Source organism: Lepidochelys kempii, chromosome 20, assembly GCF_965140265.1.
Source record: "Lepidochelys kempii isolate rLepKem1 chromosome 20, rLepKem1.hap2, whole genome shotgun sequence".
Classification (NCBI taxonomy): Eukaryota; Metazoa; Chordata; order Testudines; family Cheloniidae; genus Lepidochelys; species Lepidochelys kempii.
This window is the reverse complement of record NC_133275.1, coordinates 23,302,732-23,328,295: the sequence shown is the minus strand read 5'-3', so window position 1 is coordinate 23,328,295 and position 25,564 is coordinate 23,302,732. Positions and strand designations below refer to the sequence as shown.

The following is a 25,564-nucleotide window of genomic DNA, read 5'->3' as shown; positions in this document are numbered from 1 at the left end:
ATGTATTTCCAGTTAAAAGAAATCATGACTAATAAAGATTGTAAGCAGCTTTCAGATCTGTTGATTAAAAACACTATATTAATAATATCACCCCGCTCTTATATGTAGCGGGAAGATCTGGGTAATTAAAAGTCTGATACAAAATGCAGCTGTAAGTGTGTGATCACCACACCTCGCAGAGTGGGCAGAATGGTTTTACAGCCACTCACACTTTGCATGGGGATATTCGGCAAAGCAGTTTAATAGGGAATGAAGGGCACAGATCCATAGAAATGTGGGGCTGGAAGGGACCTCGAGAGGTCACCACGTCCAGCTCCCTGTGCTGAGACAGGGACAAGTAAAACTAGACCTTCCCCAACAGCTAATTGTCCAGCCAGTCCTTAAAACCCTGCCACCACCTCCCTTGGACGCCTATTCCAGAGCTTAACTCCTCCTCTGGTTGTAAAGCTTTTCCTAATATCTGACCTCAATCTCCCTTGCTACAGATTAAGCCCATTGCTTCTTGTCCTAGCTCCAGTGGACACGTCCCCTTTATAACGGCCCTTAACACATCTGAAGCCGTATCCGATACCCTCCCCGCCAGTCTCCTTTTCTCAAGGCTAACCACACTCAGGTTGTTTAACCTTCCTCATCGGCCAGGTGTTCAAAACCTTCGATCCTTTTCCGTGCTCTCCTCTGGCCTCTCTCCAGTTTGTCCACCTCTTTCCTAAAGTGTGGCAGTCAGAACTGGACACAGGACTCCAGCTAAGGCCTCGCCAGTGACCTTCCCACACCTTACCCACCACCCTCCTGTTAGTACACCCCAGATCGATACAAGGCTTTTTAGCAACTGTCTGGCTTTGGTGGCTCACATTCACCTGTGTCTAGAACCCCCAGATCCTTCTCAGCCGTCCAACCTCCTGCCCAGCTATTCCCCACTTCATAGCTGCACATTTGATTTTTCCTTCTCCAGTGAAATACTTTGCCCTTGTCTTTACTGAATTTTATCTCGCTGGTTTCAGACCAATTCTCCAATTTGACCAAGTCGTTTTGAATTCTAGCCCTGACCTCCAAAGTGCCCGCAACCCCACTCAGCTTGGACATCTGCACACATCATAAGCGCGCTCCTCACTCCATTATCCAAGTCATTAATGAAAATATTGACTAGGACCAGACCCAGGTCTGACCCCTACGGGATGCTGCAGGAGACGTCCTCCCAGTCCTACAGCTATAACTCCTCTTTGAGTCTTCCCGCCACCCATCTTATACTAATTTCATCTAGATCACATTTCCCTCGTTTGCTGATGAGAAGGTCATGGGGGGCTGTGTCAAAAGCCCACCTAAAATCAAGATCTACCATGTCTACTGCTTCCCCCCACCTGCAAGGCCAGTCACCTGTCAAAGAAGGAAATTAGCTTGGTTTGTTCTTGATCAATCCATGCCGGCTATTCCTTGTCGCCCCATTGTCCTCTAGGGGCTTATAAATTGATCATTTAATCATCTGTTCTGCTGCCTTTCCAGGTATCAAAGTCAGGCTGACTGGTCTGTGATTCCCAGGGGCCTCTTTGCTCCCCTTTTAAAGATCGGCACTATGTTTGCCCTTCTCTGGACCTCCGAGATCGCTTAAATCCTAATGACCCTGCCTGGGGTAACCCACATCAAGGGCTCATCCAGCATAGCATTTCCTCCCTGAATGCTATCAGCTTTGCATCTACACCGGGTCATGTGGTGGGACAGCTGTGCCGGGAGGAGGTTGTGATTATGTCACACGCCCAGACAACACAGCTATACCGGCAAACATCTGTAGCTAGACTGAGCCCTACACACAGAAGTTGCACCGGTTTAAGGTTAACCGGTTTAGTTGTGTGTGGACATACTTATATGGGTTTCAAACCAGTTTAGCTTGCCCCTGTAACTTTAGAGGCACGAGCCAGGTTTAAAGTCGTATAGGAATGTCCACACACACACGTACGTTGCATCTAGTTTAATACATCAGTGTGAAAAATCACACCCTTTGATCCAGCAATGTAAGTGCGGACGGAGGGTAGGTTTGAGAGCAGGCGAGTGCTTCTGGCTTCGTCTTCACAGCAGATTTAACCCAGGTTCAGGTGCTGGTTTCCCCCATCACACGCTTCGAATTCAGACACAACTACCCGAGCCACAAGGTGCAGCTGCCACCGGGCTCTGAGACACATGGTGCGGACGCTGAGTTAGCAATAGGAGGGATAAGCTAACTGCAGTCAACAATCCATAGATGATGGTCCTCCAATCCCTTCCCACAAGCCCCCGTCGTGGCCAATGCTGGGTATTCTCTAGCCGTATGACCCAGGGCCAGAAGCGATCTGCCTTCACATGCCTCTGCTTAGCGTCCTCAGGTTCACACCACTGCAGCTTCACCCTTGCTCCCCTCAGGAGGCTCAGGTGAATGCTTCCAGCACAGCATGGCCACGGTTTCAACCCTCCCATCGGGCGGAGCATGGCAGGTGTGAACTTCCCTGGGGACAAGCCAACAACGGTTTTGATTTTCTAGCTTTCTACTAATCCCCTCTCCCCATCCGCTGTCACACGCACAGATCGATCCGACTTGCTACAGCAACAAGAGAGACCGTCCACACAGCGTTACGCCTCCATCCTTAACCTCAAACAGCCGATCACCCCAGTCTGATCCCGCTGGGGTACATGGCTACACAAGGGGGATGGAAGAGGGGGTCAGACCCCAGCAGAGTTACTATTCACAGTCCCCAACCCCTGAAATGCAGATTTTTTTACATTACATTTTAAATGTTTTTTTAAAACCTTTCCCTGTCCCCATAACATAATTATGGGGAAAGTTTTATTTGCTCCAAGGGGCACCAACTCCCAGGGTAGGGCATTGGCTTACGAAGAAAACAGAAGGTTGCAAAAAAAAAAAAAAAAAAAATTCTAAGAGGGATAACAATGTTTTCATGTTGGCATTTTAATTTCCAATTTGGGGGTGTGGGAGGGGAGGAGTGTGGTCGTTTGTTTAAATTTAAAAATGTTCACAGATGCAACAACCACAATAGTAATTATACTTAGCAGCTTTTCCAAGGCAAGAATCATTATCCCCATGTCACAGATGGGGAAACTGAGGCACGGAGAGGGGAAGTGAGTTGCCCAAGGCCATGCGGTAAGTTGGTAGCAGAACCGAGAACAGAACCCTGGAGTCCTGACTCCCAGCCCCCTGTGATAACCACCAGTCCACATGCCATTCCCAGAGCTGGGAACAGAACCCAGGAGTCCCTGACTGCAAAGCAGCACAGAAGTGAAATTGACGAGAAAGGGAAGGTAAAATTAAACAGTGTCATTTCAAGAAAACATACAGCATCAATTCCAGGAATGAAAACAGGCCCTAGTGCTTAAGAAGCAGCATGTGAATAGGTCAATGAACACACACACATCCTAACAGATGAATCCTGCCTGTGTCTGCAGGATCAGGGTCTACATTTTAAAATCACAACTTGGGATCCTGGCATTAACCGGAAGGGATTCAAATAGATTACCCCCATCCCCCCCCCTTTTTTTTTTTGCCCCGACAATGCCCCGTGCTATTGAAAAAACAAGCATAGCCTTGCATATCGCATTCAGGGGCTCATCTATGCTGGATTTTGGTTTTACATCGGCGTAACTATAGCGCCGTCAGCGTCAACTCCAAAAAAATAAAACAGGGAAAAGGTCGTATCAGTCTGAACAAAACCTGTTCACCCCAAAGCAGAATGTTTTGTTTTGCAGCGTTTTTTACAGTATTCCTAAAATAAAATGGAAGGTCATTTCTAAACCAAATGTTACGATGAAACACTGAAATAGATGCATCCGATGAAGTGAGCTGTAACTCCCGAAAGCTCATGCTCTAATAAATTGGTTAGTCTATAAGGTGCCACAAGTCCTCCTGTTCTTTTTACGAATACAGACTGACATAGCTGCGACTCTGAAACCTGAAATAGTTTGAAAATGTCAAAACAAAACGTTTCGGGGGAAGGGGTTGGCCAAAACTATTTGGAGAAACTGCCCAGTTTTGGAGGCAAATCTGCCTTTTCCAGCCAAAAGAAATTTCAGCCAACAATCTCAAATTTCAAGTTAGCGTAACATGACACACCTTGGCTGGGGACTGAATCTCAGACTTGAGGTGATAAAAGCCAAAACTGCTACCAGGTGAGCGAAAAGATATGGCCCGTTAGAGGATTCAAACCTTCACATGCAGCCTGGCCACTCGAGGGAGACAAAGCAACAGGGAATTAGGTTGGCTCTGCCCAAAGTTCAAATGCCCATAGAGGTCACTTGTCAGTCGCTGCAGTAGGATTTTACACTACGTGGTTGGAAGGGGAAAGAAGAAAAGAATCCAGTGTAGACGCAATGTGAAAAGACATTACAGCCAGGAGCGTTGCTCTGTCGCTTGCTTTAAAAAAAAAGCCCCCATTCAGAGACACACACGTTACGACCCATCCTTATTCTCCACCCTTGTCACTGCAGCCTGTGGATGGATGAAAGAAATCAGTGGGACTTGAGCATGTAAGTTGAATAAGGTCAAAGGCCCATTTTGACTGAATTCAAGAGGAACATAAAGAGGTGCTTAAAGTTAAGCGCATGCTTACATGCTGTCTTGAACAGATGCTTTTTAGAAATCAGGGTCTTAAATTCGGATTTTTATTTTCCTGTAAAATCGTACAGCCCCACTTTGTACGAAGGCTCCATTCGTGAGCAGTTTGCACAGGGTTCATAAAGCTTGAATGCAAGGTTAATCAGTTCTCAGGGATGGTTATCAAATCCAATGGGAAGCTTAGACCCAGCTGCAACACATCCGACGCTCCTGTCTTTGATATGCTTGAGACATGATCCATCATTTATCACCCCTTTGCAAACCACCTATAAACAGAACCTGCATATAAAGCGTGATCAATTATTTATAGATCTATTTAACGAGAGGTCATTAAAAGCATGGATCCTGCACAACATGAGGGGGAGGAAGGGGGGAATTTCCCCGGTTTGACTCACAGGGCTACCCAAGAAAACATCCACCTGCCCAGTAAGAACAGCGTGAGATTGAAACTGCCCACGCCACCGACCCCTCTCTCATTACCCACACTGCATTAGGAACTGAGGATGATTTTGTTTTTTTAAAGAGACGGTGCAACGTTTTTCCCCCCCTGGCAAACCGAAAAAAAAAAAAAAACACATTAAAATCAAATCAAAGTGGGACGCTAAAAATAATCAACTTAAGAAATTAAAATAAAATAAATCAGTGAATGGAAAGGGCTAACGGGAGGAAGCGGTTTTTACTGGAGGCTCTCGGCCGAGGTCCCTGCATCCCCGTCGTGACTGCCTGTCTCAAAGCTGTGCTCCACTCCCATGATGTCCGGCTCCATCTTCCCAGTGTCGTTGATGAATGTGGTGTAGGTGTCACCTTCTGCCATCAGCAGCTTGAGCTTGGGGATCCAGCTCTTACGGACCACGCGCCGGGCATTCGTGCACATGTCGGCGGCGATGGCGTTCATCTCGCTCTCCTTGAAGTTGGGGGCGAAGTTCTGGCAGTAGACTGGGGAGCGGGGCCGAAAAAAAAGACACTTATTAGTCGGGCAGCCATGCTAGCACCCCCCGGAAAGTGTGCTGCAAGACCCCCCTCCCAGTGCCGGATCCACAGAGGACAGGAGACAGTTACAGCCCAGTTCGGGGGGCCCAGCGTAATGCCAGGATGGGGAAGCGAGGGGGTGTTAAGTAGAACAGGGCAAAACACTTCCCCCCACCCCAATGAAAAATACAACTTCAGTAACACCAAAGCGTTTTGCAAATTCACGTTCGTTTCACCTAATTGCTCATTTAGGGCAAAAGCCTAAAAAAAAATTATACAAAAAAGAATTGATTTTTCGGTTTGAAAATGACTTTTCGTTTCAATGTTTCCTTCCAAGTTCAAAGAGCGTTTTAAAATGGTCAAACCAAAACATGCTGGTTTCAACGAAACAAAATGTTTCGTTCCACCCAAAACTCTTTTTTTCCCAATCTTTTCATTCGCCAACAATTTCTGAAATTTTTGTTTTCACTCCCACCAGAAACTAAAATTTTTGTTCCACCCAAACTATTCATGGTTTATTTTTACTTTTTGATTCGCCAACATTTTGAAACCTCTCCCCCGCAACTTTTCTAAATTGTCAACAAATGAAAAAAATCTGTTCTTTGTCCTTCTGTAATGTTAGGAACCAACTATCGCAAAGCAACCGACAATAAACAAAAATCCCGTTTTCCAGAGTGATTAAAATAGTCTAAAAAAGTGCCGAGATCAGCTCTGGGGTATAAACGGTGGGAATTATTATTATTTTAAAAAAACAAGAAGCTTTTTAGCTTGGGCCTACGTTTTATGACTATCTCTCTGCAGCCTCTGGCCAGCAGGGGCATGATCTCAGTGATGGGAAATACCTGTCTCTGCCTTTAGTTCCCCATTCTCTACCCTACAGCCCTCCCCCTGCCCTGCCCTCCCCCCTACACACACATAATGAGTGTAATTCTCCCCCTGTGCATCTGGGGTCCTCCTCTGTGCTGTTCTGCAAAGAAGAGTCTGGCCCTTTAACAGGGGGCGGGGCCAGGATTAGCCCACCCCTTCCCCAGATGGAGAGTACAAGGGTCATGTTATGGGGAGCATGTGACTCAGAACTAGGGTGACCAGACAGCAAGTGTGGACGGGGGTGGGGGATAATAGACGCCTACAGAAGAAAGAGCCCTGAATATTGGGACTGTCCCTGTAAAATCGGGACATCTGGTCCACCCTACTCAGAACAGAGACCCCCACCCCCCGCCCTGCAATGTTCAGAACCAGAGCTCCTGGAGGACTTGGCTGTGCCAGCTGGGTCTCTGGGCCTGCCCCCGCTGGTCTCTGGACGCTCAGGCCAGGATCTCCGTAATGAGCCTGATGCAAAGGGCACGACGCTCAATGAGGAAGACGCAACGGGCTAGGCCCCAGAGCGTCACTGGGATGTGGGGCAGTACCATCTGCTGCGAGACAGGCTTTCGGACCCCGGCTCACCCCCCATGGGGCCCGGAGGATGCAGCCTTGTGGAGCCCCTGGGCCCAGCAGAATCACCCCCTGCCCCCTGCACTCACACTTCACGGCATGCAGCACCCTGCTGTCCAGTGGCTTCCGGCTGGGGTCGTTGGTGGACGAGCGGATGCCAGTACCACAGCTGTTTGCCAGAGTGTTCCTAGCCAGGGGAAAGGACGGAGAATTAGAACTAAAGACCCTCTCGCCACTGCCCTGCTCTGACCTCCAGACCCCCATCCCCTACTCAAAGGTGGGCAAAGAACCCAGGAGTCTTCGCTCCCAGTGCCCCCTGCTCTACTCCCGCCAGTTCCTTACCACAGGCTGGGGGGAACCCAGTTCTGATTCCTGGCCCCTTGTGCTCTAACCACTAGGCTCCACTCCCTTCCCGGAGCTGGGGCTAGAATCCCGGCGTCCGGACTCCCAGTGCTGCGTCAGGCCTGGCAGGGCAGGGCAGGGGACAGGAAGAGAGAGACGCAGGCCCACCCCCACAATACAGAAAGCCGAAATTCACCGATCAAAAAAGGACGCCAGAAGCCGCCTCAGAAGCACTTTGTGCCGCGTCCCCGCGCTGACATGGCAGTTCATCAGCTGTGCCCGGGTGATGTACACGTTCGTTCCTAGGCGGGGTGGGGGAAAAAAACCCATTATGACCCAGACATGTCCCTCTGACCCCTCACAAGGGGGCGCCACTAGGGAACAGCCTCGATTCCTGCCGAGCCTGCCCTTGGACCCAACAGAACGGAGCTGGAGCACGAGCCTCAATCCCCGACCTGGCAGTGACAGACAGCGGCTTCTGCGTGGCGAGGGAGGTCCTGGCGTCGGGGCAACACGGAACAGGGGATGGGGCTGTAACACTGCATACTCTAGGGCACGGGAGGTTAACGACGACGGTTGGGGCCCACTGCTGTGCCCAGCACCCCATGAACCTCCATTCAGGGTCCCCTGCTATGCCAGGTGCCCTACAGACACCCCCTGGCTGAGATCAGGGTCCCCTGCTGATCCACATGCCCTATGGACCCCCTCCTCCAACCAAGATCAGGATCCCCAGCTGTGCTGGTCACCCCAAAGACCCCACCCCCAGCCGAGCTCAAGGTTCCCTGTTGTGTCAAGCACCACACAAACACCCCCCAGCCAAGATCGGGGTCCCCCCAACATTAGGGCCCTACCAAATTCACAGTCGATTTGGGTCACTTTCACGGCCACAGGATTTTTAAAACTGTAAATTTCATGGTTTCAGATACTTAAATCTGAAATTTCATGGGGTTGTAACCCTGGGGGTCCCAACTCAAAAGGAGGTCATGGGGACGGAATCGCAAGACTATTGTAGGGAGGGTCGCCGTATTGCCACCCTCACTTCTGCGCATGGTGGGGGGCGGTGTCATAAATATACAGCTATGGGTAGCATAAAATCTCTCCTTTATCTGTAAAGGGTTAAGAAGCTCAGATAACCTGGCTGGCACCTGACCAAAAGGACCAATAAGGGGAGAAGATACTTTCAAATCTGTGGGGGAAGGTTTTTGTTTTATGTTTTTTCTTTGTGTTCTCTCTGGTGAGGAACCAGGGCAGGGAAAATACAACTACTAAAGCCATATCTGAACTAACATCTAAGATTACAAATTGTAAGTAATAGGAAGGAAATGCATTGGATTATCTTTTGTTTTAGCTTGTGAATTTTCCCTGTGCTAAGAGGGAGGTTTATCTCTGGTTTTTGTAACTTTGAAGTTTTGCCTAGAGGGGAATCCTCTGGGTTTTAAATCTTATTACCCTGTAAAATTACCTTCCATCCTGATTTTACAGAGGATATTTTTACTTTTTTTTTTTTCTTTATAATGAAGTTCTGTTTTTTAAGAATCTGATTGGTTTTTAGTGTCCTAAAAAGCCCAGGGGTCTGGTCTGTGCTCACCTTGTTCACCTATCTCGTTGGTAGATTATTCTCAAGCCTCCCCAGGAAAGGGAGTGAAGGCTTGGGGGAATATTTTGGGGAAACAGGAACTCCAGGCGGTCCTTTTCCTGAATCTCTGTCTAACTCCCTTGGTGGTGGCAGCAGTACCCATCCAAGGACGGGGAAGGATTTGAGCTTGGGGAAGTTTTTAACCTAGGCTGGTAGAAATAAGCTTAGGGGGTCTTTCATGTGGGTCCCCACATCTGTACCCCAGAGTTCAGAGTGGGGAGGGAACCCTGACGGGGTGGGGGGGTGTCCTCACTTTTGAGGGGGGGGGAGGGAAAGGCTGGCCTTACGGCCTATACCATGGTTGGGAGGGTGACGAGCCGAAGGCCCCTCTGACCTCCGAACGCTGGGACTCTGGGCCCGGAGCCAGGGAAGGGAGGGGCTGGGGTCGCCCTGGCTGAGGTGCTCCTACCGTATGGCAGGCTCCAGCTGCTGGTCCTGGCCAGGCTGGTGAGGGACGGGATTTCCTCTTCCCCTGCAGGGGCCGCTCCCGGGGTGGGGTCAGATCCATCTCCAGGAAGCTCCGCGGCTTCTGGCAGGGAGCCCAGCTCTGCAGGCAGCACCACCGCCCGCAGCAGCGCAGAAATAAGGTGTCGTGGCAGGGTATTGCCAGCTTCCACCACCCTCCTGCGCCGCCTTCAGAGCAGGGCGGCCGAAGTAAAGGTGGCAACATCGCAACCCCCTACAGTAGCCTTGTGACCCCCCCACAACCGCAGTTTGGGTTGAGACCCCCAGTCTGAGAAACACTGGCCTCCCCCGTGAAATCTGTAAGACCAGATTTCACGGGGGAGACCAGATTTCACGGTCCAGTGAATTTTTTAGGGCCCTCTCCCCAGGCTGAGATTGGAGCCCTTTGTCATGCTGGCTGCTGCATAGAGAGCTCCCGCCCCTGACCGAGCCCCCATCAGTCCAGGCCCTGCACAGACCCAGGATGGGATGGGAAACTGAGGTACAGGGTTGGGGGAACTTGCCTGAGGTCACCCAGAGGGGCAGTGGCAGAGTTGGGAACAGAACCCAGGTCTCGTGAGCGCCAGCCCATTGGGCCTCACTGCCTCTCCTGTCACTGGCTCCCGTCTGCCAACGCACAGGAACACGTGCTCAGCTCCCGGTAAGGGAAGAACCCCACTGAGTTTGGATCAAGCCCTAAAACAGGGGCAGCACATTCACATGCTGCAATTTAATTAGCCCCCCCCGCCCCCAACCCCAGACTGGTCTCTGCCTCCTTCCCCCAGTTGGCCACCCCCCCACACACACACACCTGTCACGAGCTCCAGCTTCTCCGCAGGGTCGCCCTCGTCGTACAGCTTGGGGTGACACCGGTTCCCGATCTGGTTGATGAGCTCGGCCGGCAGCGACGCCAGGTCCTGCCGCACCCGGATCCGGTTGCGAGACTCAGAGGCCACCTGGTCGGGCAGGGCTTCCACCTTCTCTGCGGCCGCTGCTGGTTGGGGCCCGGGGGAGTAGAGGGTGAACACACAGAACACAGCTCCTAGGCCTAAGCATTCAGTCTAGTGGGGTGGGAGGGGGCTAGGAGCCAGGACTCCTGGGTTCTTTACCTGGCTCTGGGAGGGCAGTGGAGTCTAGTGGTTAGAGCAGGGGGGGACTGGGAGTCCGGACTCCTGGGTTCTACTTCCAGGTTTGCCGCCAACTCACTACAGCGACTAGGACCCGTGATTTTTTGTGTCAGTTTCCCTTTCCGGGAGGCGGGGACGATGGCCATTTTTAACCCCTGCACAGATGGGATCTGGAGCGCAAGGGGTTTGTCTCTCCAGCTGGAGAAGAGCGAATTCTCCCCTATTACAATGGGGACCAGCGGCCCAGCTCCTCTCTCCGGCCATGGGTCCGTGTGAATTTATCCCCTGGCTAATCGCCCCCTTGCAGATGGGCTTCTCTAGCCGCTGAGTGGGATGAGCCCCGAGAAAAACCCGCAGCCTCACCACTGAGCCCTGCTTTGATAGCAACCTGGGTGTGCCTGGCCTGCTGGGAACTGGGCTGAGACTCAGCGAAACTCACGACAGAGAGGCTGAGCCTTTATCCAAGGAGAAGCCTGGAACAGCTGGAGAAACCCCAGAAAAACCATCATCTCCAGGCCTCACCCAGGTCATTGATTTAAGGTTTCTACGCCCAGATGTTACAGCTTGTCCTTGTCCTACCCCCGCCGCTGGAGTATTTCTCCTCCCCACACTCCTAGGAGGCAGGGCAGGGATCCCCAGTGTACAGATGGGAAACTGAGGCACAGAGAGACCGAGCAACATGCACACGGTCACACTGGGAACTTGTGGCGGAGCTGGGAATTGAACCCGGGTCTTCAGGGCATGAGGTATCGCCCTTACCACTGGGCCACCCTTCTTCTCGGTGGTTCTCTAAGCTCTTCCAGGCCAGACTCTCCAGCTAGTGTAGCTGGATTCACCGTGCAATGAAAACAAGTCCTTGTCCTCGCCTGCCCATAACCCTGACAGCAAACATGCCACACCCAGCAGCAGAGAAGCCCCGCCCCATCCCTCAGCCACTCCCCAAAGGGGTGGAGCAATAAAAGTCCCTCCTCTTCCCCCAGCCACTGCTGTAGGGAGAGAGCATTATAAGCTCCACCCCTTCCTCTCTCCCTGTGCCATGCCCCCAAGGGGGCAGAGCACTAGCTCTCCTCCCCTTTCCCAAGCCCCTCCCCAAGGGGTGGGGCATTAGGGCCCAAGCCCCTCCCCCAGGGGTGGGGCATTAGGGCCCAAGCCCCTCCCCCAGGGGTGGGGCATTAGGGCCCAAGCCCCTCCCCCAAGGGGTGGGGCATGAAAGGCCCCTCCCCACCCAGCCACTCTCACCTGTCTGCCCTACATTCATCATGCTGTACATCGTGTACATGTTGCAGATCTGCCGGTACTGCTCATCGGAGCCTTCCTCGGCCGCATCCTCCTCTTCATCCTCCTCGTTGTGATAGGAGCTCGGGCTGTCGCTCGTGTAGGCGCTGGACGTGCCGGGGCTGGTCTGGTCGGACGTGCTGGGCCCGCTCACCACACTGGGCCCGCTGCCGCCCCCGCCCCCTGCTGCTGCTTGCGCCCCCTGCTGCTGCTGCCGGTTGCCTCCGAGGTCCTGCGTGGAGAACTTGGCCATTTTGCGGCTCCCGTTGTTGCCTCCTCCCCCGCCTCCGCCCTCCTTCTGGCCGTTGTCCCAGAGCCGCTTGACCACGAAAGTGCACTGGACGGAGTCCGACTCCTGCTGCTCTGTCTTGACGCGGGACACCAGGGGCAAGGGGGTGTTACAGGAGGGCCAGGTGGAGGTCTGGGCCACGGGGCTCTGGGGCTCGGAGGAAGGGGTCTCCTCGGCGTGCAGGCCCTGGGAGTCGCAGCTGGGGGAGCTGACCTTTAGGAAGAACTCAGTCCCTTTCTCCATGATCTCCTGGATCTGGAGGAAGCCGGCCGTGTACATCAGCAGGAACTGGTCTCCCACATTCATGCTCAGCCGGCCCGTGTAGCAGAAGCTGAGGATCTGCTGGAAGGACTGGGGCTGCACAGCCGCCGGCAGCTCCACCACCGCGCTCTTGCTGTTGTTGAAAAGGTCCCGGAAGTAGGAGCTGCTGGCCGCCAGGACGGCCCGGTGAGCCTTGAAGGCGTGGCCTTTCACCACCACCGAGACGTCGCAGTACAGCCCCTGAAGGCGCTGCTCGTTCAGGCACTCCAGGATGCTGTTACCGAAGTTGGGGATCTCCATCTGCAGAGTCTGCGCCATAGTCGTCTCCTCCTGGCTTGGGGTGGGGGTGGGGAGGCGGTGGGGGGTCTGCTGGAGACAGAGAGGAGGGGAAAGACACGTGGGGGGGGGAGAGGAGGAGACGGATGGATGGATACGTGTGACCAGGGGTGGGCATGCACCACGATGGACGGACGGGTGGGTATGGATGCACGGGGACCACAATAAGATACATCAGATGCATGGTGATGGACAGATAGGTATGGATGATAGCAGGTGGAGACAGACAGGTGGGTGGGTAGGTATGATGACAGAGACAGACCAACGGGGTAGATGGATGCAGACATGGAGAGGGGAGAAGAGAAGACAAGAGGAAGGCAAACAGGGAGAGCAAGAGAGGAGTGAATGGGGGGAAGAGAACCAGAGGTGGAGAGACATGCGAAGACACAGGCAAGACATGGAAGCAGGGGTGGGGGGAATGATAAAAGGGAGCAGGGGGCGGGGATATAAAAAGGAAAGTGCGTTAGCTATTTGCCTGGCTGTGGCGGAGCGGCCCTATCCCATCAGCCAGGTTCACATTAAGATCTTTATGATGCTGCTGCGGGGGGCCCGCGTTGTACCTAAACCCCAGGGAATGACACCCGCAGTGGGGTCCAGCGGAAGGGGTTGAACCTGACACCTCTGGATCCCACAGCTGGAGTCCCTCCTGAGCTAAAAAAGAAGCCCATTCGCTCAGAGGCTAATAAAACCCGATCTGTGTCCATAGGATACTTTCACAGACCCCCCCAAGGCCAGAAGCGACCATTGTGATCTGTAGAACTCAGGCCAGAGAACATCCCCGAAAGAATTCCTAAAGCAGAGCTTTTAGAAACAGACCCAGTCCTGGCTGGAAAATGATCAGCGACGGAGAAGCTGTCGGTACCTTGTTCCAGTGGTTACTCTCAGCATGAAAAATGCTCACCTTGTTTCCAGTCTGAATGTGTCCAGCTTCAACTTCCAGCCAGTGGATTGTGTTAGGCCTGCCTCCGCTGGACAGAAGAGCCCGTTACTCCCCAAGTAGATACTCAGACTGTGATCAAGTCACCCCTTAACCTTCTCTCTAATAAGCTAAATGGACTGAGCTCCTGGAGGCAGGTTTTCTAATCTTTTAGATCCTTCTCGTGACTCTTCTCTGACCCCTCTTCAATTTATCAACATCCTTCTTGAATTGTAGGCACCAGAACTGGGCACAGGATTCCAGCTGCGGTTGCCCCAGTGCCGAATGCAGAGGGAAAATCACCTCTCCCTACTCCACATTCCCGTTTATACATCCCCAGACCCCACTAGCTGTTTTGGCCCCAGCATAATGCTGGGAGCTCCTGCTCAGCTGATTATCCACCACCACCAAATCATTTTCAGAGTCCCTGCTTCCCAGGAGAGAGCCCCCCTGCCTGGAAGCACAGCCGACGCTCTTCGTTCCGAGCCGGATACATTTACAGTTAGCTGTATTAAAACATAGTGTTTGCTTGCGCCCAGTTTACCAAAGGATCCAGATCGCTCTGTGTCAGTGACCCGTCATCTTCATTGTTTACCCGTCCCCCAATCGGTGAGAACTGCAATACCTCACCTCTCCCAAACCGTAACGGTTTTATCTTCATAACCTGGCCGGGAGGTAGGGCGGTGCTATTCTCCCCATTGTACAGATGGGAAAACTGAGCCGCAAAGAAGCCCAAGGTCACACAGGGAGTCTGTGGCAGAGCAGGGAACTGAACCCAGGTCTCCCAAGTCCCAGGCTGGTGTCCCACCCAGTAGAAATCCTGACACTTCCAGGGGAGCAAACCTCGGACCCCTGCATCTTAAAGCCTTTGCTACCTCTGCTAGAAGACTCAGCTCTGTCCTCCAAGGCTGGTCCAGGCTCATCAATCTCTAAGTGGCCCAGTCACCACTCCAAGGGGACAGAGCAGCACACCTCATGGGCGTGGTGTGCACGTCCAATCCCTCTTTGACTCTTGCCAAGTTTTTGGCCTCCACGCCATCCTGTAGCAGCGAGTTCCACAGGGTAATGATATGTTGTAAGGACGAGTATTTCCTTTGATCCATTTTGTAATGGTTTCAAAGACACAGCGCGCCCATGTGTGCATGCAAGCTCCTAGCCACACGGCCATCTTTTCTCCACACGCTGGCTAACAAGGCAGGAAATCAGAGCCACGCTCAATTCCACGCTCCCATCCCGTCACTGAGACTTGCCACGCCTAGCAAATCGCTATGGAACGAAGCTGGGGGGAGGGTTAATTTATTTGTGATTAGCAGAGCAATTTGCTAGACTTTTTTTTTTTAGCTAACTGATTTTTTTTAAAAATCCCAAGAGAACAGGAGAGACTCCACCTGCCTCTGACTCACAGGGCGCCCACCCTGGGTCTGGATTGGAGCCAGCACCCCCCAGAGAAGAAAGAGGCAGTGTCCCATTTCCTGGCCCCCTGAACCAACCGCTCCCCTAAGCTGGGGCTGGATGAAAGCTGGCACCCCATAAAGGGGAAAGGGGCTGAATCCCATTCCCTCCTGCCCCTGAGCCAGCCAGTCCCCTAACCGGGGCTGGATCAGAGAGGACCCCCCGCGGAAGGGAAAGGCCCCATACTCCTTTCCCTAACTGGCCCCCGTGCATTGTACGTCTTTTATGGGAGTGGGGGAGGAGAGATGCAGTGAGCAACGCAGGTCTATCCCACACTATTTCCATCTGTGGCAGACACTGACACCAGGGGGGAAAACCGTAAAGCGAGCGAGCGGGGAGCAAACACTGGCTGAACTAGCCATGCAGGGATGCAAAGCAGGAGCGCGGAAAGGTAACCAAGTGAACAGAGTATTGACTTATCCACCACGTGGTGTGCTTGTCTCCACAGACGCTACTGCTGGGAGCCGGGGATGGGCATGTGCTGATCCGAGCGCCCCATCGGCATCTCCCCAACCCTGGGGCGGGGAGAAAACCAAGGCCCCTGTGGCTTTGTTGTCTCATCATCCCCAAGCCCTGATAAGCCGGCCTTCTCTCCAGCCCTGGATTTAGCCATTTCAAGAAAGCCCAGCCACTGTGGGTACACCTAGTGTGTGGGGGGCATCCCACACCCAATTTTACATGGGGGGGGGCGCGGAAGGACGGCGAAGGTACAGGCAGGAGAAGGGATTTGCCTAAAGCTGCAGAGTGAATCAGTGGTGGAGCTGTAGAGAGAACCCAGGAGTCCTGGCTTTTAACTCCCCGCTCTACTCACTAGGCACCACTCCCCTCCTACAGCTGGGGATAGAATCCAGGAGTTCTAGCTTCTAGCCCCGACCCCCACTGCTCCAAACACTAGACACCACTGCCCCCTTAGAGCTAGGCACAGAACCCAGGAGTCCTGGCTTCCTGCCCCTCCTCCCCCATTCTAACAGAACAGAATCCTCCACTCCCTGCCATCCCAGCCTTGTTCCTTGGTAGCTGCCACGGAATTCCACCTCGTCGGCAGCACTTTGTCATAAATGCAAAACTACAATCCCGAGCTCTCGTCTAGCACGTCTCACAAACAGATCTCAAAGAAGGTCACTGTCATCCTTGTTTCACTGATGGAGAAACCGAGGCACAGAGTGGGGTGAGTGACTCGCCCAAGGGCCCCCAGCAGGCCAGTGGCAGAGCTAGGAATAGAACCCAGGCCTCCCGAAACCACTAGGCCGCACTGGGCTAGGCACGGTACAAACGCAGAACAAGATGACAGTCCCACTCTCAAGCAGCTCATGCCCCGTCATAAACTTATTCGTTCTCTGCCAGAATTCTGAATGCAAACCTTTCTGGGCAAAGGCACCATCATCACAAGAGCAAGGGCAAGTTTTTCCTCCGCCTTATTCTGCAGGCTACTTATAAGATTCCGTCTAAAAAAAGAGAAGCAAAAGGAAGGTCTTGTGGTGAAGATAACAGACCGGGACTCGGGGGCCTGGGCTCTGGCATCGCTCGGCCTTGTCTACTTGGAAAACTTGAACTGGTTTAACTCGCTTTTTTGTTTTTTCTTTAAAGACCCAGGGAACCCCTGCATGGATGATCTGATTTCAGTCTGAGTTTAAATCTGTCTCTAACCGACTTGAACCAGCCCCAGAGAAGCCGCTTTTACACCAAAACCGGAGCGCCCCTTGGCAGCACTTTCACCCCAAGTGGCTTACGTTCACACCTTCGCTTCAAAACCAGCACAACTTTTCCATGCAGACAAGTCACTTCACATTTCTGGGACACAGTCCCCTCAGTGATAAACCCGAGGGACCGATCCTGCTTTTGTCCCTTTATTTATAGGGCAGCAGGGTTTAAGACCAGGAGGGACCATTAAATCCTCTAGCCTGACCTACTGTAGGCCCAAGATCTTCAGTTTCACCCATTTACCCCTGTGCTGAGCCCAGCAGCTGTCTTTGGCTACAGCAGAGGCACCAGGATGGATCTGGTGACTTCGCAAGATGTAGATTCCACCTCCTGGAGGTTTGTCCCAATGGTGAATCTCCCTGAGCCTTATTTCCAATCTAAATCCCTCTGGCTAGACTGAAAGCTCATTGGGGCAGGGCCAGTCCCTCACCCTCTGTGTGTGCAGCGCCTGGCATGATGGGGCCCAGCTTTCGGCTGGAGTGGGGTCTGTGCAGTGCCTGGCATGATGCAGCCCCCCATGCAAGACCCAGCATGAAGGGACCCCCCAATCTCAGACGGAGGATGGTCTATGCAGGGCCCGGATCCCTGCGGCGGGCGGGTATCTGTGCAGGTCCTGGCATGATGGAGCATCCAATCTCAGCTGGGGGGTGGGGTGGGGGGGGCGTCCTGTGCAGGGCCCGGCATGAGAGGGCCCCCAATCTCAGTTGGAGGGGTGCACGACACAAGCAGGCCCCAATTTCGCCCAGCACAAGCATCCTACAGAGACAAGGTGATCTTTAGGTGAAATCCTAGCCCAGGACAAGTTATCCTACAGCCCAAACTTTGCTAAGCAACACAGCAAAAGAATAAGACCACGGTCTTCTCAGCCCTGTTCCCCCGACCATCATCTTACCCAAAGGCCAGCCCCTACCCATCAGAGCTGGCTGACCCTCTGCCCTGATCCCACATACACAGCTCCAACTCTGAGCCACACTGGCTCTTAGCTTTGGAGACCTCTGTGGAGTCTGGCTCAGCCCAGCTCCCACCCATCCCACAGGTTGGCTGGTGCTGGATCAGCTGTCTCTAAGACTCTATGTAGCCCCAGCGCAAGACTAGCAACCTAACCTGCCTCTGTGTCTCAGGGACCCGCCTCTGGCGGGGAAGGGAATTTACTTGTTGTCCCTTCAATCCCACTGACTGCAGCAGCCAAGGAAGGAACAAGACTGAGACCTGACAACTCGTTCCACCTAAGGGGCCGCCTGCCAGATCGGGGTGGCTTTCCGCCTCCCCCAGTCCAGGGAAGATTAATACCTTCAGCCCAACCAGCCCCCCACGGTCCCAACCTCTCTCTCCACCCACTCCTGCATGCTCACCACCTGGTTCAGACACCTGATACCCCCAAATCGCAGGAGGAAGGGGTAGGGTAACCGTCAGATCAGAGGGAGCCTTTCACATCAAACTCAGGGACATTGACAGACAGGCTGGGGAAGCAGAGACAGTGGTTCCCTTGAGAAAAAACCCCCTGCACTCGCTATTGATTTGCATTAGAGCCCCTGACCCGCATCCTTGACCCAAAGATCTTTTAGCCTCAATCCACTAAGCACAGACACGATGGCATGCTACCATCTCTGCCTCTCCTGGGAGGGAGAGAGATGCCACAGACTCTTTAGTGGGGGATCCCCTCTGCCAACCCCACTCCAAGCGAGGGGAACCCCCTGGTAGGCAGAGCCCCAGGGCCCCAGATTCCTAGGGAAACTGAGGCACGCAGTGATGTGAGAACAGACCCAAAGTCTTGCCCCAGGGCAGTGGACTCCCCCACAAGGCTGTCTCTGTGCCTTGGGTTTTGGAACCTGGGTGACATTCCGTTTTTAAAGTCACAGCAGCCCGGAAGGGTCACTCTTTTTGCCCGCGATCCACCAGAGAAATCGACTGCCTTGACCTATTTGCAAGCGACAGAGAGGAGGGCAGCAGATGAGCCGGCTTTCCCAGCAGCTGGCACGTATAAGAACGAGACACCAGCAGGTTAGAGCACTTAACAGAACCTCCGATCCTGCAGAAAAGGAAATCAGTTTAAAGGTGCAGTCCCACTGCATGTGCAGCAGGATCTAGCAGGGGCTCGGGACACCTGGGTTCTGTTCTCCACCAAAGACCTGGAGTAAGTCATCCTCTGGCCTCAGTTTCCCCTTCTCCCACTTGTTCACTTAGACTGTAAGTCTGTTGGGACAGCGACTTGCTCTTATAATGTATCTGCAGCACCTGGTGCAGCGGGCACCTGATCTCACCTGCGGCCTCTAGGTGCTACCCGCACACGCCTAATAAGGGTCGAATCCTGCGTTACTGGAGTCCATGGTGCAGGCTCAAGGGATAAGGAGGGGCAGTCCCTGTCCCAAAGAGCCTCCTCACTCTCCTTTACTTTTGACATTTATCTCAGCAGGGCAGGGAGAAAGTTCTTTGTCAGTTTCATCTTCCCTGGTCTGAAATCAAGGAGGTTTGAGAGTCCTGTTTTGGTTTTTTTAGATTAATTTTTAAAACCCATTTAAATCAAAAAGTTTTTCTACCCATAGGAAGTTCTGTAAAACCATTACAAACCCTGACTTCTGGGCCTGTTTATTGTAGACAGTGACAGACTCCGGAAGCCCTAGAGTGATGGTTAAGGGGTGACTTGATCACAGTCTTTAAGTACCTACCTGGGGAACAAAATACTGATCATAGAGGGCTCTTCAGTCTAGCAGACAAAGGTCTAGTAAGAGCTAGTGGCTGGAAGTTGAAGCTAGACAAATAAGACACAAATTTTTAAGAGGGACAACTTACTAAGGGCTACTGTGGATTTGCCATCACTGGCCATTTTTAAATCAAGTTTGGATGTTTTTCCAAGAAATCTGCTCTACTTGCAACCAGAATTAATTCAGGAAAATCCCACAGCCTGTGTATTATACAGGAGATCACACTAGCTGATCACAGTGCTCCCTTCTGGCTTTATAATCTATGAAGAAAATGTAACGATTCTACCTTTAATTTGACTCTCAATAATAAACACCTGATGCTTATTTCTTCCAAGGTTTCACAGTACTCTGCACATGATCATTAACCAGCTTCCATATGCAACCCACACTCCTTCACCCGAGGATGAGTCAGTATCATTATCCCCATTGTATCGATGGGGAAATTGAGGCACAGAAAGGCGAGGTGACTTGCCAGAGGTCACCCAGCCAATCAATGGCGGAGCTTGGAATCTAGAAGCGCTGGTTTCCAGCATCTCCAGCTCTCACTTCCAGACCACAATCTGTGCCAAAGACAGGAATAAGAACGGAGGAGTCCTGGCTTCTACCTTCCTACCCTAACCACTAGATTACAGACACTAGACCTTACTCTCCACCCACCTGGGAACAGAACCCAGGAGTCCTGATTTTCAGTCCTCCATCCTGACACCGATTTACAGGTACCTCCATACTATGGAGCCACAAGGCGCACAACATGAGGGCATCGCCAACCTCACCTCCAACTAATGAGAACAGTTGCCCCCAGTTTGAGATTCAGGAATTTTGGTGGGAGTCAGGACTCCTGGGTTCTATTCCCAACTCCGCCACTGACCTGCTGGGTGACCTCAGGCAAGTCCTTCCCCCACTCTGTGATTCAATTTCCCTTCCCACCTGTGGCTGTGCAGTGTCCAGTGAAGTGGGGTCCCTTGATCTCAGCTGTGGGGGACAGCGCCCGGCGCAGTGGGGGCCCACTGATCTCGGCTGGGGCCTTTAGGAGCTCTTGCAATACAAGTTACTATCATCCAGTGGGAGAAAATAGAATGGCTTTGCCTGATCTGCACCCCCTACAAGCCCTCTTGGTTTTTCTGGGGGCCCCAAGATACCAGATCGGGGCACATTGTGAAGCATGTTTCACACAGGCCACAAGAATAAGACCTGTCTCTAGCTTCCCTAGGCTGTTTTCAGACCTACCCACACAGCCACCCACTGCTGCATGTTTAATATCAAGTATTCAACTCCAGCTCTGTCAGAAGCATCAGAGGAATAAGCTGCCCGTCAGCTGGATCCTTCCCCACCCGATCCAGCACCTACTCCTGCCACTCTCACAAATCAGCCTCCTTCACTGCCCGGGGACCCAGAAAGCCGCATGCCTGGCTCCTGCTGGGATCACAACCCCGACAGTTCTGTTCAGGCTTAAACTCAGCGCTCCCCAAGAAGGCATCGTAACTCATTGACCTCTGTCCTAGGATCTCAATCACCCTCCCATCCAGAGCCAGGAGCAGAGCCCAGGAATCATGGCTTCAAGTCCACTACACCCCACTCCTGGAGCTGGGAGTAACCCCATGCATCCCGACTCCCAGCCGCCTGCTCCGTCCACTAGACTCCACCCCACTTCAGCACTGAGACGAGAACTCAAGAGTCACAGTTCCCAGCACTGTGCTCTAACTATTAGACCACACTGCCTCCCCAGTGCTGTGACAGAGCCCCGAGTTGCTTAGTGATAGTGGCGTAGATTGGACGCTCCACTATACGGTCACAGAGGCAGCCCTCAGACCCAACTCCCGCACGAGGTCTTGACAAGGAGGCAACACTGAGATGCAGGGATCGGGCAGTGGACTGGGGATCTGGAGATCAGCGTTCCATTCCCAGCTCTGCCACTGACTCTGGGCAACCCATTTCTCTGCTCTGTGCCTCAGTTTCCCCTCCCACACAATGTCTATTTAGATTGCAGGCTACTTGGGGCAGGGACTCTCTCGCACCCTGTATCTGTGTAGCACCCAGTACTATCTATTTTAGGTACTTATATGGCCTCCCATTACCAGTATCTGAGCACCTCACTACCCTTACTACATTTATTCTCACCCCTGTGAGGCAGGGCTGAGCTATTATTCCCATTTTACAAATGGGGAAACTGAGGCACAGAGCGAGTATGGGATTTGGAGATCTCTCATGGAGTATGCAGCAGAGGAGGGAATTGCATCCGTATCTCCTAAGTCCTAGGCAAGTGGCCTGACCTATAAGGGGCTGGAGTCTGTGTACCTCAGTGGTAGCCCATATACATAATCCAGCTTGCTACCACTCTGTTTCAACATAGTTGTAACTAACTGGATGCTGATCCTGCCAGGACCGTGGACTGAGCTACACAGAAAAGGTCCAGGGATGAGGTTCAAGCTTAAAAAACAGGATTTATGCACAAGACACAGATACCACAACCTTTCCCCCCCAAATCCATAAAGAACTGCAACCCCCAAATTGCAACCCAATCAAAAACGTATTGAAAAAAATATACAATCTCCAAATAGAAACAGCAACCCAAACAAAACAACGTATTAAAATATATGTGTAATCCAAGCCTGAACACTGCAACCTAAACAAATGGAATAAAAGTGAAATACAACCCAAACAAAACAATGCACTTATTATATACACACACACACAACCTGAAACTTGCAACCCAAAGAAACAGAAAAGGGGAACATGCAACACAACACGTGTGTTATTATACACACTCTCTACATAAACCAGAAACCTGTGACCCAAACACATAGCAAAAGAAAAAAAAAATTAAATTAAATCAAATGCAACCCAAACCAGACAGCTCAACCTGCCCCTGCCCCCTTCAAAATGTAAATAAATAAAAATGTAAACAATTTGCAACAGAAACAAATTGTAAAGCTTTTTTGGTGAAGTGAAGAAATCCTCGCTACACCCTCACCTCAACCCACTCTGGGGTTGTTCCAGTTTCCCGAGCCACAGAGTTGATCCAGGAAAAACTTCCTGGTTTTTTGTTTGGTGGGATTTTTATTTATTTTTTACAGGGGGAGATCACCCCTTTATCCCTCCCTCCCCTTGGCCAAACACCACTAACTCCCAACATATGACAAGGAGAAGGGCAGTCTGCCGCCCCCCCGCCCGCCCACACACACACACACACACACACCCTCCTGGCCTTGCTACCCCCAAATTCCCAAGTAGCTGAAGTTGACTTTAGGCTGGTGGCTTTCGGCCCTTCCCTTGCAGCTGAGTGGGCAAGAAGCAAGATAACGAAACAAAAGCCCATCTAGGCACAGGGGGCTGCTAGGATGGGAAGACCCCAACTACAGCTTGAAGACCCCATAAGAACTGCTGTAGCTCACGAAAGCTTATGCTCAAATAAATTGGTTAGTCTCTAAGGTGCCACAAGTCCTCCTGTTCTTTTTGCAATAGAAGGGTTTCTCCACCCAGGAGCCTGATCCATTGGGGAGATTCATCCTTGACCCCACCCCCTCACTTCTACCCAGAAGGGGGTGCATAGGGGGAGGCCTCACCAGAGTTTATTGTGGGGGGTGGTGATTCTCTTCCCATGGGGGGGGGGAAGGTCCCCTAACGTGGAGGAGATTGGGAGGGTCTAGGAGGAGAGTGGGGGGCAGCTAGAGAACTCCCCAGGGGGCAGAAAGTTTCCTGAAGGCACTGTGGGGTGAGCAGGGAAGCCTCTGGGGGAGAGGCGGGACCTGGAGAAAGGCCTAGCCCCCTCCAGACCACCCAGGGGAAGGGGTGAGTCAGATGGGGGGACTGCAGCAGAGGGAGGCATAGCCAGTCCCCTCAGCATCAGGGAACTGAGATAAGGGACTGCAGCAGAGGGGGAGCAGAGCAGGTCCCCCCAGGATCAGGGGGTTACAGTGGAAGAGTCAGATGGGGGGACTGCAGCAGAAGGGAGGCGGATCAGAGGATGCAGGGGGGTCAGGTGGGGGCTGAAGCAGAGGGGGGCTGAGCAGGTTCCCCCAGGATCAGGGACTCTGGGAGGGGCCAGGGGGGGCTGCAGCAGGAGGGAAGCAGCTCCCCCCAGGATCAGGGGGTGCAGTGAGGGGTGCAGCAGAGGGGGGCAGAGCAGGTCCCCCCAGGATCAGGGGGTGCAGTGGGGGTCAGGCTGGGCGGCAGAGCAGGTCCCCCCGGGATCCGGGGGGCCAGTGGGGGGTGCAGCTGAGGGGGGCGGAGCGGGTCCCCCCGGGATCCGGGGGGGCAGTGGGGGGTGCAGCTGAGGGGGGCGGAGCGGGTCCCCCCGGGATCCGGGGGGGCAGTGGGGGGTGCAGCTGAGGGGGGCGGAGAGGGTCCCCCCGGGATCCGGGGGGCAGTGGGGGGTGCAGCTGAGGGGGGCGGAGCGGGTCCCCCCGGGATCCGGGGGGGCAGTGGGGGGTGCAGCTGAGGGGGGCGGAGCGGGTCCCCCCGGGATCCGGGGGGGCAGTGGGGGGTGCAGCTGAGGGGGGCGGAGCGGGTCCCCCCGGGATCCGGGGGGGCAGTGGGGGGTGCAGCTGAGGGGGGCGGAGCGGGTCCCCCCGGGATCCGGGGGCGCGGGGGGCCCCGCCCCGGGCGCGGGCCGGCTCCCACCTGTGCACAGGGGCGGTCTCCGCGCAGGGCTCAGCTCGCCCTGGCCTCGCGGCAGCAGCAGCCATTCATTGCCAGCCAGGCCGGCTCAGCCGAGGGCCGAGCGCTCCGATGCGGCAGCGGCCGCCGCCGCCAGCCGAGCCTCCCCTTGCATCAGGCGCACACACGCCCAGGCGCGGCTAGCTGAGCCCTGAGCTGGCTGCTCCCTGCTGGGCCCAGGGGCGGCCCAGGGGAGCAGGGCCCCTTCCCCCATCTCCTGGGGGGGCAGGAAAATGCCTCTGGGTGAACTTGCCAGCCAGGCTTTGGGCTTATCCTTGAGGAGGGGGGTGCAGAGAGGGAGAGAGATGGGGTGCATGGGAAGAGTAATAGAATCATATGAATCTATTGCATATACACACAGAATAGTAGAATCACAGAATTATTCTATGTGGCACCTTAGAGACTAACCAATTTATTTGAGCATGAGCTTTCGTGAGCTACAGCTCACTTCATCGGATGCATTCAGTGGACTGCACTGAATGCATCCGATGAAGTGGGTCCACTGAATGCATCCGATGAAGTGAGCTGTAGCTCACGAAAGCTCATGCTCAGATAAATTAGTTAGTCTCTAAGATGCCACAAGTCCTCCTGTTCTTTTTGTGAATACAGACAAAAGCGGCTGCTACTCTGAAACCAGAATTATTCTATGCAACTTCTCTGCAGTAAACTTTTTTACATACTATAAAGCCATATATATACACACTGAATTTCATGTCCTAGCACTAAATATATAAACATATATGTATATAAAGTCATAATATGATATTATAATGATTGTATAATTTTAACACAGCACCAATATACAGATAAAGTTAAGTGCAGAAAAATCGTGTGTATATATAGATAAGAATAATAGAATCATGATTGTATTATACATATATAATTTCTCTGCACTAAACTTATTTTCATATTTATATATACATGCTAAATCTAATGTCCTACCATTACATTTATATATATATATATAATGATATTTTAATCATATGACTTCATATACATGTTTGTTTTAGCACAGCAATATACATATAAAAAGTTTTGTACACAGAAATAATATATGTAGCTATCTATCAAAATAATAGAATCATACATATATTTTCTTTGCACTAAATTTATGCATGTACTTCTCTGCATTAAATTTTTTCCTTCCCTTTATATATCTCAGTGTAAACTTACATATATATATGTATATATTACATTTAGTATCCTAGCACTAAACTGATATATATATGTAATTTTTATAAACCAATATATATAACGTGATGATATATCATAAACATATATATGTGTATAAAGTCAATATATTTTATTATAATTATATACCATTTTATATTTGGTGCAGATAAATCCTATGAAATGGGAGGGTCAGACTCAACAGCTCTATAGGAGAGGCAGGTACCATGCTTAGGAAGTTTGGATCCAGAAGCAAAATG

General features: G+C 52.4%; 1 protein-coding gene across 5 annotated transcripts; it reads right to left on the bottom strand.

Annotated features, from left to right (window-relative positions):
- Nucleotides 1-3,539: 3,539 nt before the first annotated feature.
- NACC1 (nucleus accumbens associated 1) lies at nt 3,540-25,564 on the bottom strand. Of its 5 annotated transcripts, none has more exons than XM_073318427.1 (7): nt 24,099-24,326; nt 11,786-12,737; nt 10,231-10,413; nt 7,536-7,641; nt 7,087-7,184; nt 5,275-5,530; nt 3,540-4,860 (listed from the first exon to the last, which is right to left on the bottom strand). In XM_073318427.1, the coding sequence occupies exons 2-7, from the start codon at nt 12,687-12,689 to the stop codon at nt 4,842-4,844; spliced, it is 1,566 nt and encodes a 521-aa protein (XP_073174528.1). In that variant the 5' UTR covers nt 12,690-12,737; nt 24,099-24,326; the 3' UTR covers nt 3,540-4,841. The 5 variants fall into 5 exon arrangements, with proteins under 5 accessions (XP_073174528.1, XP_073174526.1, XP_073174529.1 ...); XM_073318425.1 differs by having other exon boundaries at nt 11,786-12,740; nt 24,099-24,325; XM_073318428.1 differs by lacking the exon at nt 24,099-24,326 and adding an exon at nt 13,609-22,574 and having other exon boundaries at nt 11,786-12,740.

What these genes read in the sequence shown, in the direction of transcription:
- NACC1 (XM_073318424.1), bottom strand. An exon ending in GAAGCTGGAGCTCGTGACAG is followed by an intron (nt 7,642 to 10,230) that starts GTGTGTGTGTGT and finishes CACCCCGCCTAG; the next exon opens with GAACGAACGTGTACATCACC. An exon ending in CTGGCGTCCTTTTTTGATCG is followed by an intron (nt 7,185 to 7,535) that starts GTGAATTTCGGC and finishes TCCCCTGGCTAG; the next exon opens with GAACACTCTGGCAAACAGCT.